The sequence below is a fragment of the Phyllostomus discolor genome, chromosome 3, assembly GCF_004126475.2.
Source record: "Phyllostomus discolor isolate MPI-MPIP mPhyDis1 chromosome 3, mPhyDis1.pri.v3, whole genome shotgun sequence".
NCBI classification, from domain to species: domain Eukaryota; kingdom Metazoa; phylum Chordata; class Mammalia; order Chiroptera; family Phyllostomidae; genus Phyllostomus; species Phyllostomus discolor.
The window spans coordinates 62,254,075-62,268,324 of record NC_040905.2 but is presented as its reverse complement, the minus strand read 5'-3'; the positions used below and the strand labels follow the sequence as shown (position 1 = coordinate 62,268,324).

Sequence of the window (14,250 nt, the reverse complement as noted above, 5' to 3'; positions counted from 1 at the left end):
TATATTGCATGTCAGAGTTTATCTGTTGAAATATGGGATCATATGGTACTATTGATAAATGGTGGCACAAGAGATAGGTACAAGCTTTTTCCCTCAAACACTGTCACACTTGAATTCACCAGGTCAGGAAAAGGCAAGAGGTAATAAAACCTCATGTTCAGAATTGGAAAACCAGGTTACTGGGTAGTCCCCACCCTCCGCACTTCGAGCCCGCGGATGGTGATCCAGAGTCAGAGGCTGGTGCTGGAAGACTGTGTCCCGGTGTGTTGAATCCTTTGCTGAGGATGTGGTATCTTTCAAAGACAGTTGAGATTATCACCAAGGATAGATCCAGACCCATGTCCCCTGTATCTTTTGGAACTTACCTGGTGTCTGTGGCAAAGGAGACAGGTGACATGCACTTGATGCCTTTTCCTTTAAGACTTAGGCTGTTGTAAAAACAAATTATTTTACCCAAGCCTCAATCAAACATACAGTAGTCCCTCCTTATCTACAGTTTTGCTTTCTGTGGTTTCAGTTGCCCACAGTCAACTGTAGTCCAAAAATATTAAAAGCAAAATTAGAGAAATAAACAATTCATAAGTTTTAAAGTGAGTGCTGTTCTAAGTAGCATGACAAAGTCTCACACTGTTTCGCTCTGTACTGCCCAGGAGGTGAATCACCCCTTTGTCCATTGTCTCCACCCTGTATGACTACCTGCCTGACAGTCACTTAGTAGTAGCTGGCTAGGTTATCAGATTGGCTGTCTCGGTGTTGCAGGGCTTGCATTCAAGCAACCCTTATTTTACTTAATGGCCCCACAGTGCAGAGTGATGCTGCTGTTTCAAATGAGCCAAAGTGAAGCCACAAAGTGTACATATGGATAGGAAAGGACTTGGTGTTATCCACAGATTCAGGCATCCACTGGGGCTCTTGGAACATATCGCCTATGGATAATGGGGGCAACTGTATTTATCTGTATATGTACAGGAACATTAAGTCCGCAGAGTTTGCATGTTTTGTTTAGTATGCTTTGTCCTTTAAAGTATTAAACCAAGAAATTCTCAAATTTCACTTGTGTTTTATATTGAACATGTATGTTTCGCCAGCCCTCAGAGTTAGGGTTTGAGTTACTATTTTAATTCTACTTTGAATGATAAAAAAATTATCCTGGTAAAAAGTCAAAACATACCCTCTGGAAATGGCACGTTCAAACAGATGAAATACTGAGGGATTTTATACACTTTCATAGCATAGTCCTGAACGACTAGCACTTTATTTATTTGTCCTTTTAAAAACAAATCTGTATTGTTCTAAGTGTTAGAGATTAGAGGAGTATAAATCAGTGTTCGGTAGTAACTTATTTTAAACCAATTATTTCAAATTACTTTAAACCAGTGGGAAAAGTACCCATTTCCAGTGTCTGCATATGAAAAGGGGAGCAGTTAGAAACACAGGGACCGAAAGTCTGCTACCTGACTTCATTGTCTCATCCGCCTTGTTTAAATCCTATGAAAAGTAGATGTTCATGTAAAATTTGTATCTCCCATTGTCTGGCTGCATCTGCCACCACAATCTTTGAATTGCTGGGCAGATGCCACAACTGTTGTTGGAAGAATAGAAGACTGACCCTGGGTTAAGATGGAATTCCTTTATTGTGCAGACACTGCAGTAGCCGGGTGCTTTCAATGCCTGGCGTCGGTTCTGCTGGCGCTGGTCATAGGGCCTCCATTGTTCGTGTTCAATTGTATTCCTTGATCACTGTTGCTTATTGAGATGGAAGAAAAGAATTTGAGGAAAAGTGTTCCAGATGTTTCTGATCTATTTTAGAATTATAGGCATTTTATAACCGTACTGTTTGATGAACGCTTGAATTTTTTTTTTCCTTCATAGGAGTTAAAGAGGGTTGCACTGCCTCCACGGAGCCTTCTTCAACCATTGAACTCCCAGATTATTTGATGTAAGTTTAGATGTCTGCCATTGGGAGAAAACGGTTTAATTTTAGAAAGTTTGCAAATTCTTTTCCCATAATTTGCAAATCAGAAAAGTAAGAAGTTCCAGAAATAGTGTCCTGGAGCCACCCCTGCAATTGAAAGGCTGCCATTAAGCCTGCTCATCACAAATCTGCCCTTGTCAGCTTGAGCAGGTTGTCCCTCCCCCTGCGCTGAGCCCTGCTCAGTGGCGTTTAAGTATAGAGAAGCCTGTCCTTTGTTCCTGGGCCAGGCCAAGCGTTTGATTATGAAAGATTTCAGGGATCGGACTCTTTGAGGCTGACCGTCTATTAATGCACAGTCATTCCCTGCACATGTTACTGATAAAATGTTTAAACCTCTACAGTTCATCCAAAGTAGAGGTACACTGATTTTTATCTAAATAAAGCTCTGCTATCAAATTAGTTTTAAGGGGAGAGAATAGTAAGATTTGATCATCTCACTTTAGTACAGGTTATAATGTTTTTCTTGTTCTGACAACAAGTTGCTAAATGCTGAGCTGGGGACATTTTTGTAACTGGCTATCACAGAAATTATAACTTGGACACATAATTCTAGCTTTTTTACAGACTCAAAGGCTTCTATAAGAAGTAAATAATTAAGCTGCAAGAGCCTGGAAAAATGGAGAGTGAAAGAGCAAACAAGTCTGACTGTTAGTAGCTTAAAAAATGAACAGATATGCAAAATAGCTTGACTGTAGAATGGAAAATGGAATCTCGGCTGTATGAGCATCTTTTCTCTATTTAGTACCATCTCAGGGTAGACAAAGTTTAACTATGCTACTTAGTCCTCCATGGCCAATGAAATGCTCAACTCCAGAGTAGAGAACATTTTATACTTAAAATGTGTTACTTTTGCTTAACAGTGTTGTGAAAGCTATACTTATTGGGGAATGATACCGCAGGAAACCATAATGTTGGTTATCATCTCTTAACTAAAAGGAATCCAAGAAACCATGCTGAGTACTCTTTCATCTGAGGCAGTGCATGGTTTTAGAGTCCTGTGGGGAGCTTTGAAAAGCAGCTGCCACTGAGTTGGCCCCGGAAGGGCTGGTTGGGGGATAGCACCTGTCTCAACTGATGACGGGGTTCACCGTTCCAACTGCAGACCCACTTGTCCTTGAAGTGCTGTGAAAGTTGCCGCCCCTCAAACAAGAGCTACAGTGCTGTGCTCCCATCCTCTGGCAATTGATTTCGAGTTCCTCTTTTTTGTTGTACTGACATATACTTGTTATATATGACAGATCATGTAGGGAGACTGAAAAATTGTTCAGACCTTTTCCCCATGGATTCAGGTCCTGTTTGGTCCACTTGACCAGTTAGTTCTACATTTAAAGCAAAATGAACTTGCTGGTTAGGGATGGTCGCTGCATTTGCTTCAGTGCATTTTTGCACATTTGGCATGTCCCTAGCTTTTCACAAGTTATGAAAATACATAACCTATGTGATTGTTTGCTTCCTTTATTTAAGTAAAAGCAATTTATTTTAACCAAAAAACTTTCTGAAAATGTAAGAAAGCATGCATTTTCAGAAATATCACTAAAAATATAAAACTTAAATTTAAGTTGCTTCATAAGAAACCAAGAGACCATACTGTGAAACGTTAATGATGAACTTCTGAATAACTCATACTGACTTAGATATTCCTAATTTTCATTTAATAAGAAAACTTCTGCTATTTCTGGTTGTGAATTATCCAAACTGTTTAAAATTTCATTCCATTACTGAATTAAGAGCCAACCGTAGAACTCATAATCTTTGGTAAAATTTTTTTGTTAAAATGCCAGTATAATCAAATAATATTCTATAATAGCAACACAACTGTTGGTCAGTTTATTTTTCCTAAGGAATTTATTAAATGAAATGCTGAGGGTGTGGTTTTGAGAAAGCAGGGTCAATATTTTGTATGACAAAGTGACCCTGCCTTTCCCACTCTGTTTGGCCATAGTCCTTCATGTGCTTCTCCCCGGAGCCCCTTTCTCCGCCCTCGGCCCCTCCCCTGTGCAGTGAGGACAGCCCTGTCTGCAGAGGACTCTGCCCCTGCCTTGGCTGGCAGTGTTCCTGGTGCCGCAGAGACGCCAGCAGGGCAGCCTTAAATCAGCACACCACCACTGTCTCGGTTCCACCAAGAAAATTAAACCTCCACGCTAACTCAGCATGGATAAAAATATTAATGAGGGCACTGAGGTTGCTCACTGCATGACTTTCTCACATCTCCAACTAGGTATCTGTGCCATCACATTTTAAATAAAACCGGTAAGATTATCTGAAACCATTCTGAAGAGGACTGAACCTCAAGTTTTCCCACAGTGAAGAATATTATGTACCCCTAGGGGCCATTTGGAATCTCCTGCCACCTGCTTGAAATTGCTTTGAAATCTCAATTTTTATCTCCAAAAAGTCAAGGGAATCTTGCATTCCATGATAGAAGCACAAAGCGCAAAGACCCAGACCAGACCCTGATGTGATCCCATCCCTTAGATCCACAAACAAATATTAACTCTGTTTTAATAGTAAAATGCTGGTTTAATTTACTTAGCATTGAATAAACTGACACTCTGGGGAAATGGCCTTCATTTACCAGGTCTCCTAGAAGTATTGATACCCCAAAGTAAAGCAGGTTTATGGCATTTTTATTAAGAAAGTAAATCAGTCCTGACTGGTGTGGTTCAGTGGGTTGGGCATCATCCTGCAAAGCGAAAGGTTGCCAGTGCTATTCCTGGTCAGAGCATATGCCGGGGTTGTAGACCAGGTCCCTGGTTGGGGGCATGCAAGCGTCAGCCGAGCAGAGTTTCTCGCACATGTCAATGTTTCTGTCTCTTTCTCCCTCCCTTCCCCTCTCTCTAAAAATAAGTAAAATCTTTTTTAAAAAAGAAGAAAGTAAATCAGACTAATCATACAACACTGCCTTTCTCTTACATATTGTATGACATGTTATATAATGTCATTTTTAAAAATGATAAACATTTTCCCTTTTGTGTTTTATCTATCTGCTTAAATAGAAATGGGAGGAAAGGGGTAGAGAAAATAAGCCTGAGGATCCTCGATGCAGCAGGTGTGAAAGGCCTAAAGACAGATTCCCTCAGGAAGCAGCAGCTCTAGAGAAAGCTTTAACTTCAGCACTCAGTGACCCTGTGACACTCTCCTGGCTTCACGTTACCCGATCAGTCCTTCTGTCTCCATGTGACTCGTGGTAGATGTTGGCTTCTGCCCACTAGTTTGTAGTGAATTATTTTGGATAGAAAAAAGTTTCGGAAGCTACATCTATGTGTGTTGTTTTGCATAGTTGCACTTTAATTCTATTGCCACCATGTCTTTTTTTTATATTTACTCTCCTTCATTGACGTTCTTAAGCTCTTCTTTGGGATAATTTCACCTAAAAGGTCTTCGAAGGAGTGACATGGCTGTCTTTTATCCTGTTTTTCTTACTAGAAAATACATTGCTATTGTCTCCTATGAGCAACGCCAGAATTACAAGGATGACTTCAATGCTGAGTATGATGAGTACAGGGCCTTGCATGCCAGAATGGAGACTGTAGCCAGAAAATTTATCAAACTGGATGCACAACGAAAGCGCCTTTCTCCAGGCTCCAAAGAATATCAGGTAAAGGCATTTGTTCCCAGATGGACTGACTTTCGGATTTCATTTCCCTGTGCGGCCCAACCTCCAGGCTCCAGTTGGCCTTCAGAGCATGTCTTCTCCCTGACCAGCCTCGCTGCAGCCTTTGGCTTTCATTTAAAATTAGCAAGGAAATGAAATATTTGAATGGTTCTTGAAAATAAGTAAACACAATGAACCTGCATTTCCATCAGTGGAAAAAATAACTTTTATTTAACATAATATTTATAAAATATGTAACATGTTATATATTTACTATAATATATTGTTTAGTATATTGAGAAAAACACCAAACAACTAAGTAGGGAAAAAAGTTGGATTCCAGATTTATCCAAATATTTTATTGCATTGCCAACCAACTCAGACTACTGTTCCTAAATCTGGTGCTATTACCCCAAACTGCCATTTCAAGTAAATACTTTAATTAATGTTTAAAAATATCCTCAGTTGGGCATAGAATATGGAAGATACAGACATAGAATATAATGGGGGCTTCATACCACAGAGGTTTGGGGTTTAAGTGAAGAAAACCTGGTGTTTCCAGCTATTCCAGAGACAGACCTTTGTTTATAGCTATTAATCAGTTTTCATTTCCCTATCTAAGTGGTAATATTATTACAGCTAACAAAGAGCACTAGAAGCCTGGTCTGACTGTTCTCATTGTCCTTAGCAAAAGGATTAATTTAAAGGAATGTTTCTTTCCTTGTGTTAGCAAGGTAACTTGGTCATACTTCATAGGCATAGGTGGTGCTCCCATCCTGGCCCACTAGCATTGTTCTGACAAGAAGCTAAGTGACAGAATGGATTGGTTTTCCCACAATGGGGAAATCAGCCTGAGCATGCCTGTGCCCTAGAGGTTCATTATGTCTTCTATTAGTGCACCTTAAACAAGCCGCCTAGAACTATCGAGCATTTTGCCAGAGGAGTTAGTGTTTGAGGGTGCAAAACGTCGGTGATACAGCAGTTTCAGGTTTGTTTTTTCTATGTAGTTATTTACCAGTGTGCCATGATTATATTTAAAGTGTGATTCTAAGGATTGCTTAGGGGTTAGGAGCAGGCTCCAGAGCCAGAGTGCCTGGGTTTGATTCCCAGCTCCTACCATGTATACTTGTGTGTCCTTGGGCAAGTTATTTAACTTGCAGTAGAAGGTGCGGTGAATATAGAGTTGTGCAGGAATAAATGTAAGCATTTGGAAACTGCTCAGATCTGTCATACGTCAGGTTGTATGGTATGTAGGGTTAGCCATTTTCCCCAGCCACCTGATTTCCCTCCCTAGAGCCAATCAGTAGTACTGTCCTAGTGTATTCCTTCAGAGTGTATGTGTGTAAGATGTATATACACAAATTCACATATATACCATATGTAATTAAATCTAAGATGTCATCAATTATAAGTTGTGCCATTATCTTATGTTCCCATAAATTTATGGTACATTATCATTTACCTAATTGCACTAAAATGAGAAGACATGCATCTTGGAAGTAATGAAGTTCTTAGAATATGGTATTATTCTATTTCCCCCTTTTAAACAAATCATACCAAACAATATAAATTGCTCTGCACTTTGCTGTTTTCACTGAACATGCTTTTTTCACTGAACAATATGACGCATCTTAGAGAATTTTTTAATAAATACATAAGCACTTCCCCCTTTAAATGGCCTCTTAGTATTCTTTTGCATGAATTGATGGACACTTAGATTTTGTTTACTGTTGTTTGCTTTACAAACAGTGCTGCAGTGAGTGACCTTCTGCACCAGTCATTTCACTCAGGCACCAGTAAATCTAAAAGAAAAGTGTAAGTGCCAAGTCAGGTTTGCATTTGCTACATTGATAGCAGTTGCCATATTGCCTTCCTTAAAGATTGTACCCATTTAAACTTCCATCATCAATATTTCCCACCCCTTGCCAAGTGTGTGTTAACTTTATACTGCAAACAGAAAACGTTCTCTTCTGATTTCTAATTTTTAATTTTGTAGAATATTCATGAAGAAGTCTTACAAGAATATCAGAAGATCAAGCAGGTAGGCGTCATCACTGTTGGTTTTCTGACATGAAGTTGAGAAGTAATTACAAATTCTGCAACCTGATCCCTTTGGTGTGTTTTGTTTTGTTTTTTTCATCCACAGTCTAGTCCCAATTACCATGAAGAAAAATACAGATGCGAGTATCTTCATAACAAGCTGGCGCACATCAAAAGACTAATAGGTGAATTTGACCAACAGCAAGCAGAGTCATGGCACTAGAGCTCTGCTTGGACCGGAAGATGTGAATGAACTTAAGCTTATTTATTTAAAATTCCAAATGAGTTGCTCTAAGATTCCAAAAAAAATGAAACTTTGCCGGTTGAAAGTTTCAGTATTTGTAAACTTGAGTTACCTTTTTTTTTTCTCCCACTTTTCTTTGCTTCCCTGCATTTTTGAAGCTGCTTTTTCTGGTCTTTTTTTTCCCCCTGTAGGCTTGTGTTTGTCAGTGGAAGTAATTTTTTTTTAGATACTGGGGATCCAGTATCTATATTTCAAATCAGTTTTTTCTTCAAAACTTGTTTGTAATTACAAATGATTTTTTTTTTAGATATTGGGGATCCAGTGTCCACACTTCAGAGTTATGTGTGTTTAAAAAAAAAAAACAGTAATGTGCAAGGTGAAATGCTTTTGGATAAACATAAGCCTATTTTCTGACCTTTCTTAATGCGAACTCTTTGCCTTAAATGGTAGGATATTTAGAAATTTGCACAAAATAAAAAAAATTAAAACATTGTTTTTGGAGGGTTAAGAAATAGAAAGGTCTTTGAGTATGTACATGTGTGGCTGCACGTACACATATGTACATACAGGCTGACTTGACCTAGAACAGTGAACTACCCTGCAAGTTAACCCCCATTGCAATGATTGCCTTAAGGTGTTTGCTAGTTGTGTACATAGTGTGGTTAATTGTTAGCTGCACCGCTTCCCACCTGACTGGAGCACTGGGAAGCCACGGTGGCCTCTGCAAGCGAGTGCGTGGCCTGCTGTCTGTGTGCGGAGGCGGTGTGGGTGTGAGTGCGTGTGAAGGGCAAAAAGCTGCTGCTCTCAGTAGGCCGAACGCTCAGGTCAAACAACTGACGAGTGTTACTGTAGGTGTTTTGTTTTGTTTTGTTGTTTTGTCAGATTGCTACTTCTGTCATAGAAGACAAAAGCATTTCCATTTCAACAGTTTGTCAGCGTCATTGGGCAAAATTGATAAGTTATGAACATGAAACAAATCTATAGTTTTGGGGCAAAATTATAAAATTAAATATGTAGGTAACCTATTTATATACTGCTATAAAGTATTTTTTGAAGAGAGATATGCGAAGAAATTATTACCTACATGAAATGTATATTTAAAGATTTTTTTCTTCATCCTTTGTACCAGGAATATAGAAAACAGTGGATATATTTAACCATTGCGTACTGTGATTCATCAAACAGCACAAACTTTCATTTCATGGAGTTTATCTGTTGACGTCGATTTAAACTATCACTTGTTGTTTTATCATGTGGGAACATAAGTTATGTCAAAAATGTAAGGTTTAAACTAATGTTAATTCAAGTTGTGTTGTCTTACCGTATTGTCTTTTCAAAGTGCTGCCAGTTAAAAAGGGAAGCATTATGTTTACAAGTGTGTTTTGAAATGTTTGCCAAAACTTTTGGTAGTATCTTTAATAAAGCTGTTTGTCTCCAGCATCCAAAAAAAACAAATAAATCACTTTGTTGTGTATCACTGCAAACCAGAAAAATGTTAGTATCCAGAAAACCTGAGAGAGCATGTAGATGAACTTCTCTCTTTGAAGTTCTTCTAACAGATTAACTGGAAAGAATAGATAATGTAGTAAACGTATACAAAAGCATACAAACTATACAAAGACTAAAACAACACCCTGTGCACTATAGCTCTATAACATTACTGCTGACATTTAATTTCTATGTAGCATGGACCTCCTAGGGAATTCCATTTCTTTTAGCGTGGAGATCCCAGGTGCTTTTCCTTTTACCTCAGAATTGGTACAATCGTTTTTAAATGTTCATGGTTTCAAACTTTCAGTTGAAAAAGGATAGGAAAGGAAACTTAATCGGGGTAAATTTGGGCCTCATGTCATTAGGCATTAGGTGGATTCTGCTGAGGAATGTGTCTGTAGGTAATGACCTCATTGATATCATTTCTTGGGCATCTTGGCCTTTTACACAAAGACGGTGTGCTGCTATTTGCTATGAGTGGCGTTTCTCAAAAACAAGGTGCTGGGACCACTTCTATCACCCATATTAGCATCTCTGGGTATAGGGCCCAGGCGTCCACCCACATTTTCATAGGTATCCTCCAGGTGACTTTTGCAAGCTAAAGTATGAGAATCATTCATTGGATTAGATGTAGTACTAACAGGTCTTTAAATCTCAAAGCCTTGAATGTTCAAGTTCAGCTATTGGCATTTTTAAGCCTATCCTTATTAGCAAGTGCAGAATTAACTTTTCCCTCTACAGGATGTGAGGCATCCTCTCAAGTGTTTCACTGCCAACTCTTATTTTGGAATTTGTTTACAAACAAGTCTTCTAGCTGGTTCATTGTTAGCCCTCGGAGCTCCTAACCACCTATATCAGTACGCCTTCTGGTTTACAAATTGGGTAATAATAGAAGTTGGAGATGCTTTACAAAAATCCAGCATTTCATACCCATAAACTTGACCATCCACCTATAAAAGCCTTAATCTAGATGTTCCTTGTGCACCTTGGAAAGATCCTTATAAAATGTGTATCTGTCTATCAGTTGTAAATCTCTGAATCTTCTGTAACCTGAGGCCGCATCACTTTTGAAGATGGGCATAAGCCTATTAAAATATTTATAATCATTATTCATCTCCTACTCCTAGATTTTTAGATGCTGTCAAATAATTGCTGCAGAAATGGGTGGTCACTCAGTATCAGTTCCTTTGGTCAAAGAATTTATTTAGTTGTGTTTTTTTTTTAAAGAAACATTAAGTGTGAAACAGCATTGTCAAGATAAGACAGTTATATTGTTAAAATTTTATCGCATTTCATCTAAAATAATTTGAAGCAGTCTTGAAGATTTTTACCAACACTCATGAATTCTAGATCGAATGAGTAGCTGATTTAATTCAAACCAAAAAGAACATGAACTAGATGTGGTTTTGTTTTTTTATGTGGGGATTTCATTTCCTATCTTGTTGTTTTCTATTTCCCATGGAATAATTTAGAGGGTTAACTTTCAACTCTAAGTAGTGATGGATGTTCAGTTCTGATTCTCTCAGAAGTAATTGTTGTGGTCAGTTCATATCATTGCTCCGTGCATTGATTATAAAAATTCAGTATTAATTTTCTTTCATTTCTGATTGACCTTTGAACTGGTGGAGTTTTCTTTTCACTTAAAGTGATTCACCTTATGTAAAACAAATGCATACTTGCATGTTGGAAGCAAGATGTTGAAATGAGATTTAGGCACAAATGGCCCATTAGTTCCAACACTGCTTGGTTGCCTTACCCCTTGCATAACTTTATTCTTTGCTTCTGGAACTTGCCTGAAACTCTTTAGCCAGATCATTGTCTTTCTGGCAGTATGAGTGTTGAGTCTCGTATTCATGGTATAAACTACTTCTGAACTTCTTACAGTTGATTATCTGCCTAAGTGTTACTAAATCCTTTTTCTTACATGTACCGGATGGGGGAGATTTTCTAGCCAGCACTTTGAGAGGAACATTTTGGGAAAGGATACCTAACTGACACTACTAAATGAAGGCAACAGAAGATGTTATCAATGTTCTTTGTAACCTGGAAACTGAACAAGGCTGTGAGGCTCATTTCAAAAACATTTGAAGTATTAAAGATTATATATCTCTATGCTGTTTCTCAGTTGTTCCAACCAAACCATGTCAGGGCTCCTGAAGGTAAAATGTCACAGGGACTTTTCAGTTGTTACTGAGCTCAGCAGCCATGGAGGCTCCTGTTGTCCTGCACCAACTTCAGTTCAATAAAAATGTTAACATTGCATTGCTGGTACTTGTTTTTCCTTTGTCTCGTTTCAAGCCCTTAACTTTATCTTAAAAAATAAAACAAACCCACAACAAAGTGCTGATTCCCTAATGTAAGTGATCTTCCTGGGACAGATACTATTTATTGGTGACTCTAGAAAGTGGGAATAGGGAATGTGCCCCAGGTCCTGCAAGTTTTGTGGGTTTAGGACATACGCTCCACAGGCAGCATCTACAAGGGGAACGGTAATGATAGCATTTACTAAGGCTTTCCTGTGGGTTGCAAACTCATTTGCATGCATTGTCCCATTTCTCCTCACCAAAACCCAGTTCTACCTATTTTGTTGGCTAGTAAATTAAGGTTTAGAGAAGTTGAGAAACCTGCCCGTCACCCAGGTGGAAACAGTGCAGCCTGAGAAGCCTGGTCGCTGCATCTGTGTGCTGCGTGCACTTCCCCATTCTGCCCCCGTGTGTCGGTACCTGTTCAGGGCTAGAATGACCTTCACAAAGGGAGCATTCTAATAACATCAGACAGGCTAGACTCACTCTCGATTTAAAGGAGAGTAGAATGTGGAGTTTGGGGGTGATGTCCAGTGGATTATTCTCAGTAGGTTGATTTTATTAGAATTGACAAATTTGAAGGAAGGCTAAATACTTTTTTGAGGAAAGGTATGTTTTTCTTAATGAATGTGTGCAGTCTTAACAATGGGCTATTTGAAGGAGATTGGGGTAGCCCCAGTAGAGACAGGAGACAGGGGTGTAGCCTTAGAATCACATGGTTTTTGTAGGGAAAGGCTCCTTCTGTCACTATGGACTAGCTGTAGGAGAAACCCCTTCTGAATCAGACATAAAGACATTGTCCTGGCTGGATGCTTAACCTCCCATTTCTATAAGTTTTCTGAAGGAATGAATGATGGAGGAGGAAAAGAAGAAAGCCTTGCACATTGGTATTAAAAACCTAGAATGTTTAGTGCCAGCAGTGATTCCAGTTAGGTTTACGAGGGGCCTCAAGGGTAATTGAGATTTCTAATGTAATAATTGTGGCAGCAGCCCCCACCCCACCACCAGACAGTCAACATTGTGCTTGTCTTTTAAATCCTTTCCTCGGCTGTGAAGTGAAAATGCCTTCACTTTATGCCTTCTTACTGAGTATGAAAGAAGCTTAATTATTGTTTATAACTCACTTGGGAGTTCCATGAAAAACAGCTCTCTAAATTATATATTATGTACTGAATGTAATAGGGAGAATTTGTTTGGGGCATTATTTTCCAGGTGACAATGGGCCCATTTTGACTGATTGTAAAGGGGACAAAGGCAGAGACAGGTGAGGTTTCCAGGTGGAGTGTTTGGGGTTTGTTTATTGAAACCTGCTCCACTGGTTTTATCTTTCTGAGATGGACAGGAGGCTAGCAGAGGCAGTAGATGGGTCTGATATTTTATGATTGCTTAATTCTCAGGTTGGGGTCAGATGATTCTGCTATGTATGACAGTGGAGATGTGTCATTTACAACTCCTGCCTGCTTAATTCAACAGTCCAGCCAGGCTGGTTTGTCTTACTGTAATCAGATGCTTGATACAATGTAGGCATCTCTAGATGGATGATAAAAATTCCACATCAGGTCTACGAAATGTAGGAGAGTGCTTCCTAAAGATGAGCTCGCGTAATAATCCACCAAGTTTGAGCTCTGCAACTGTGCTTCCAGGGGAATGGCCGACTACCTTCCTGCACTTCGTGGACTCCAGTGGGCCTGCAGAATTCTAGATAGGCAGCACGGTCTACCTTGTGAGTCTCCTCTGCTAAACTCCCTCTCTGCACACCTTCCACACAGGCCTGCCTGCAAGTTTTACAGTAACCCCTGGTTCCCCATCCCTTCTGCACCACCAGCTCTACCCTCCAGCCCTTCCTCACTGAGCTAAGTCCTTCTTACCCTTAAGGACTCTGAATATCACTTTCCAGGAAGCCTTGCCTGACCCTTCAGACTAACTCGGGTATATTCTCTCTTTCATCTTAGACTTTCTCCTTTATGGCACTTATTATAACTGTAACTGAATGCTAATTGTATTATTACTAATTAAATAAGGAGAGACTGTCTTGTTCACTAGGGTGTTCCCACCTAGTACCTAGGCCTAGTACCTAGCATATAGAAGGTACTGAATAACAATTTATTGAAAGAATGAATGAAGCAGGCTATTCCTATATATCATGTTGAAAATTCATGTAGCTAGAGAATTTGGATTACTGCAGGAGTCTGTTGTATCCTTCATTTGTGCCTTGCCACTTTCTCTTCCCAAAGTCATGATTTAGGAATGGCATACTGACTTGACTTTGGGACTCCCTTTGCCATGATTAACTGACTGGGCACCCTCAAAGTGGACACCTCTTTCCATCACTGGCATTCACCCCTCTAGTCACCTCTGAAGATGAGAATCTCTATTGTCTATAATGGTTTGAAATATAAAAATAAAATGGTTTACAAATTTGCTTTTATTGTAACTGACAGCTTCTGATTTCATTTCCTAATTATTTTTTTCAATAGCTTTGCTCTCGCTTCTCAGTGGTATGAGAAAGGATAGCAGTCTAAAGAAAGTGTTGTGTGTCTTATTCCTACCTTCATTAAAGCCTCCCCTTTATGTCACAGACAATGAGAAAAAGAGGTGCAAA

General features: G+C 39.2%; 1 protein-coding gene across 1 annotated transcript in view; it reads left to right on the top strand.

Annotated features, from left to right (window-relative positions):
* ELL2 (elongation factor for RNA polymerase II 2) overlaps positions 1 to 11,607 on the top strand; it is a 79,347-nt gene extending 67,740 nt beyond the window's left edge. The window contains exons 9-12 of the mRNA XM_028505548.2: positions 1,873 to 1,939; positions 5,402 to 5,573; positions 7,567 to 7,611; positions 7,717 to 11,607. Coding sequence (XP_028361349.1) covers positions 1,873 to 1,939; positions 5,402 to 5,573; positions 7,567 to 7,611; positions 7,717 to 7,833 — 401 coding nt within the window. The 3' untranslated portion in view covers positions 7,834 to 11,607. The remainder of the gene's footprint in view (positions 1 to 1,872; positions 1,940 to 5,401; positions 5,574 to 7,566; positions 7,612 to 7,716) is intronic.
* Positions 11,608 to 14,250: the final 2,643 nt, after the last annotated feature.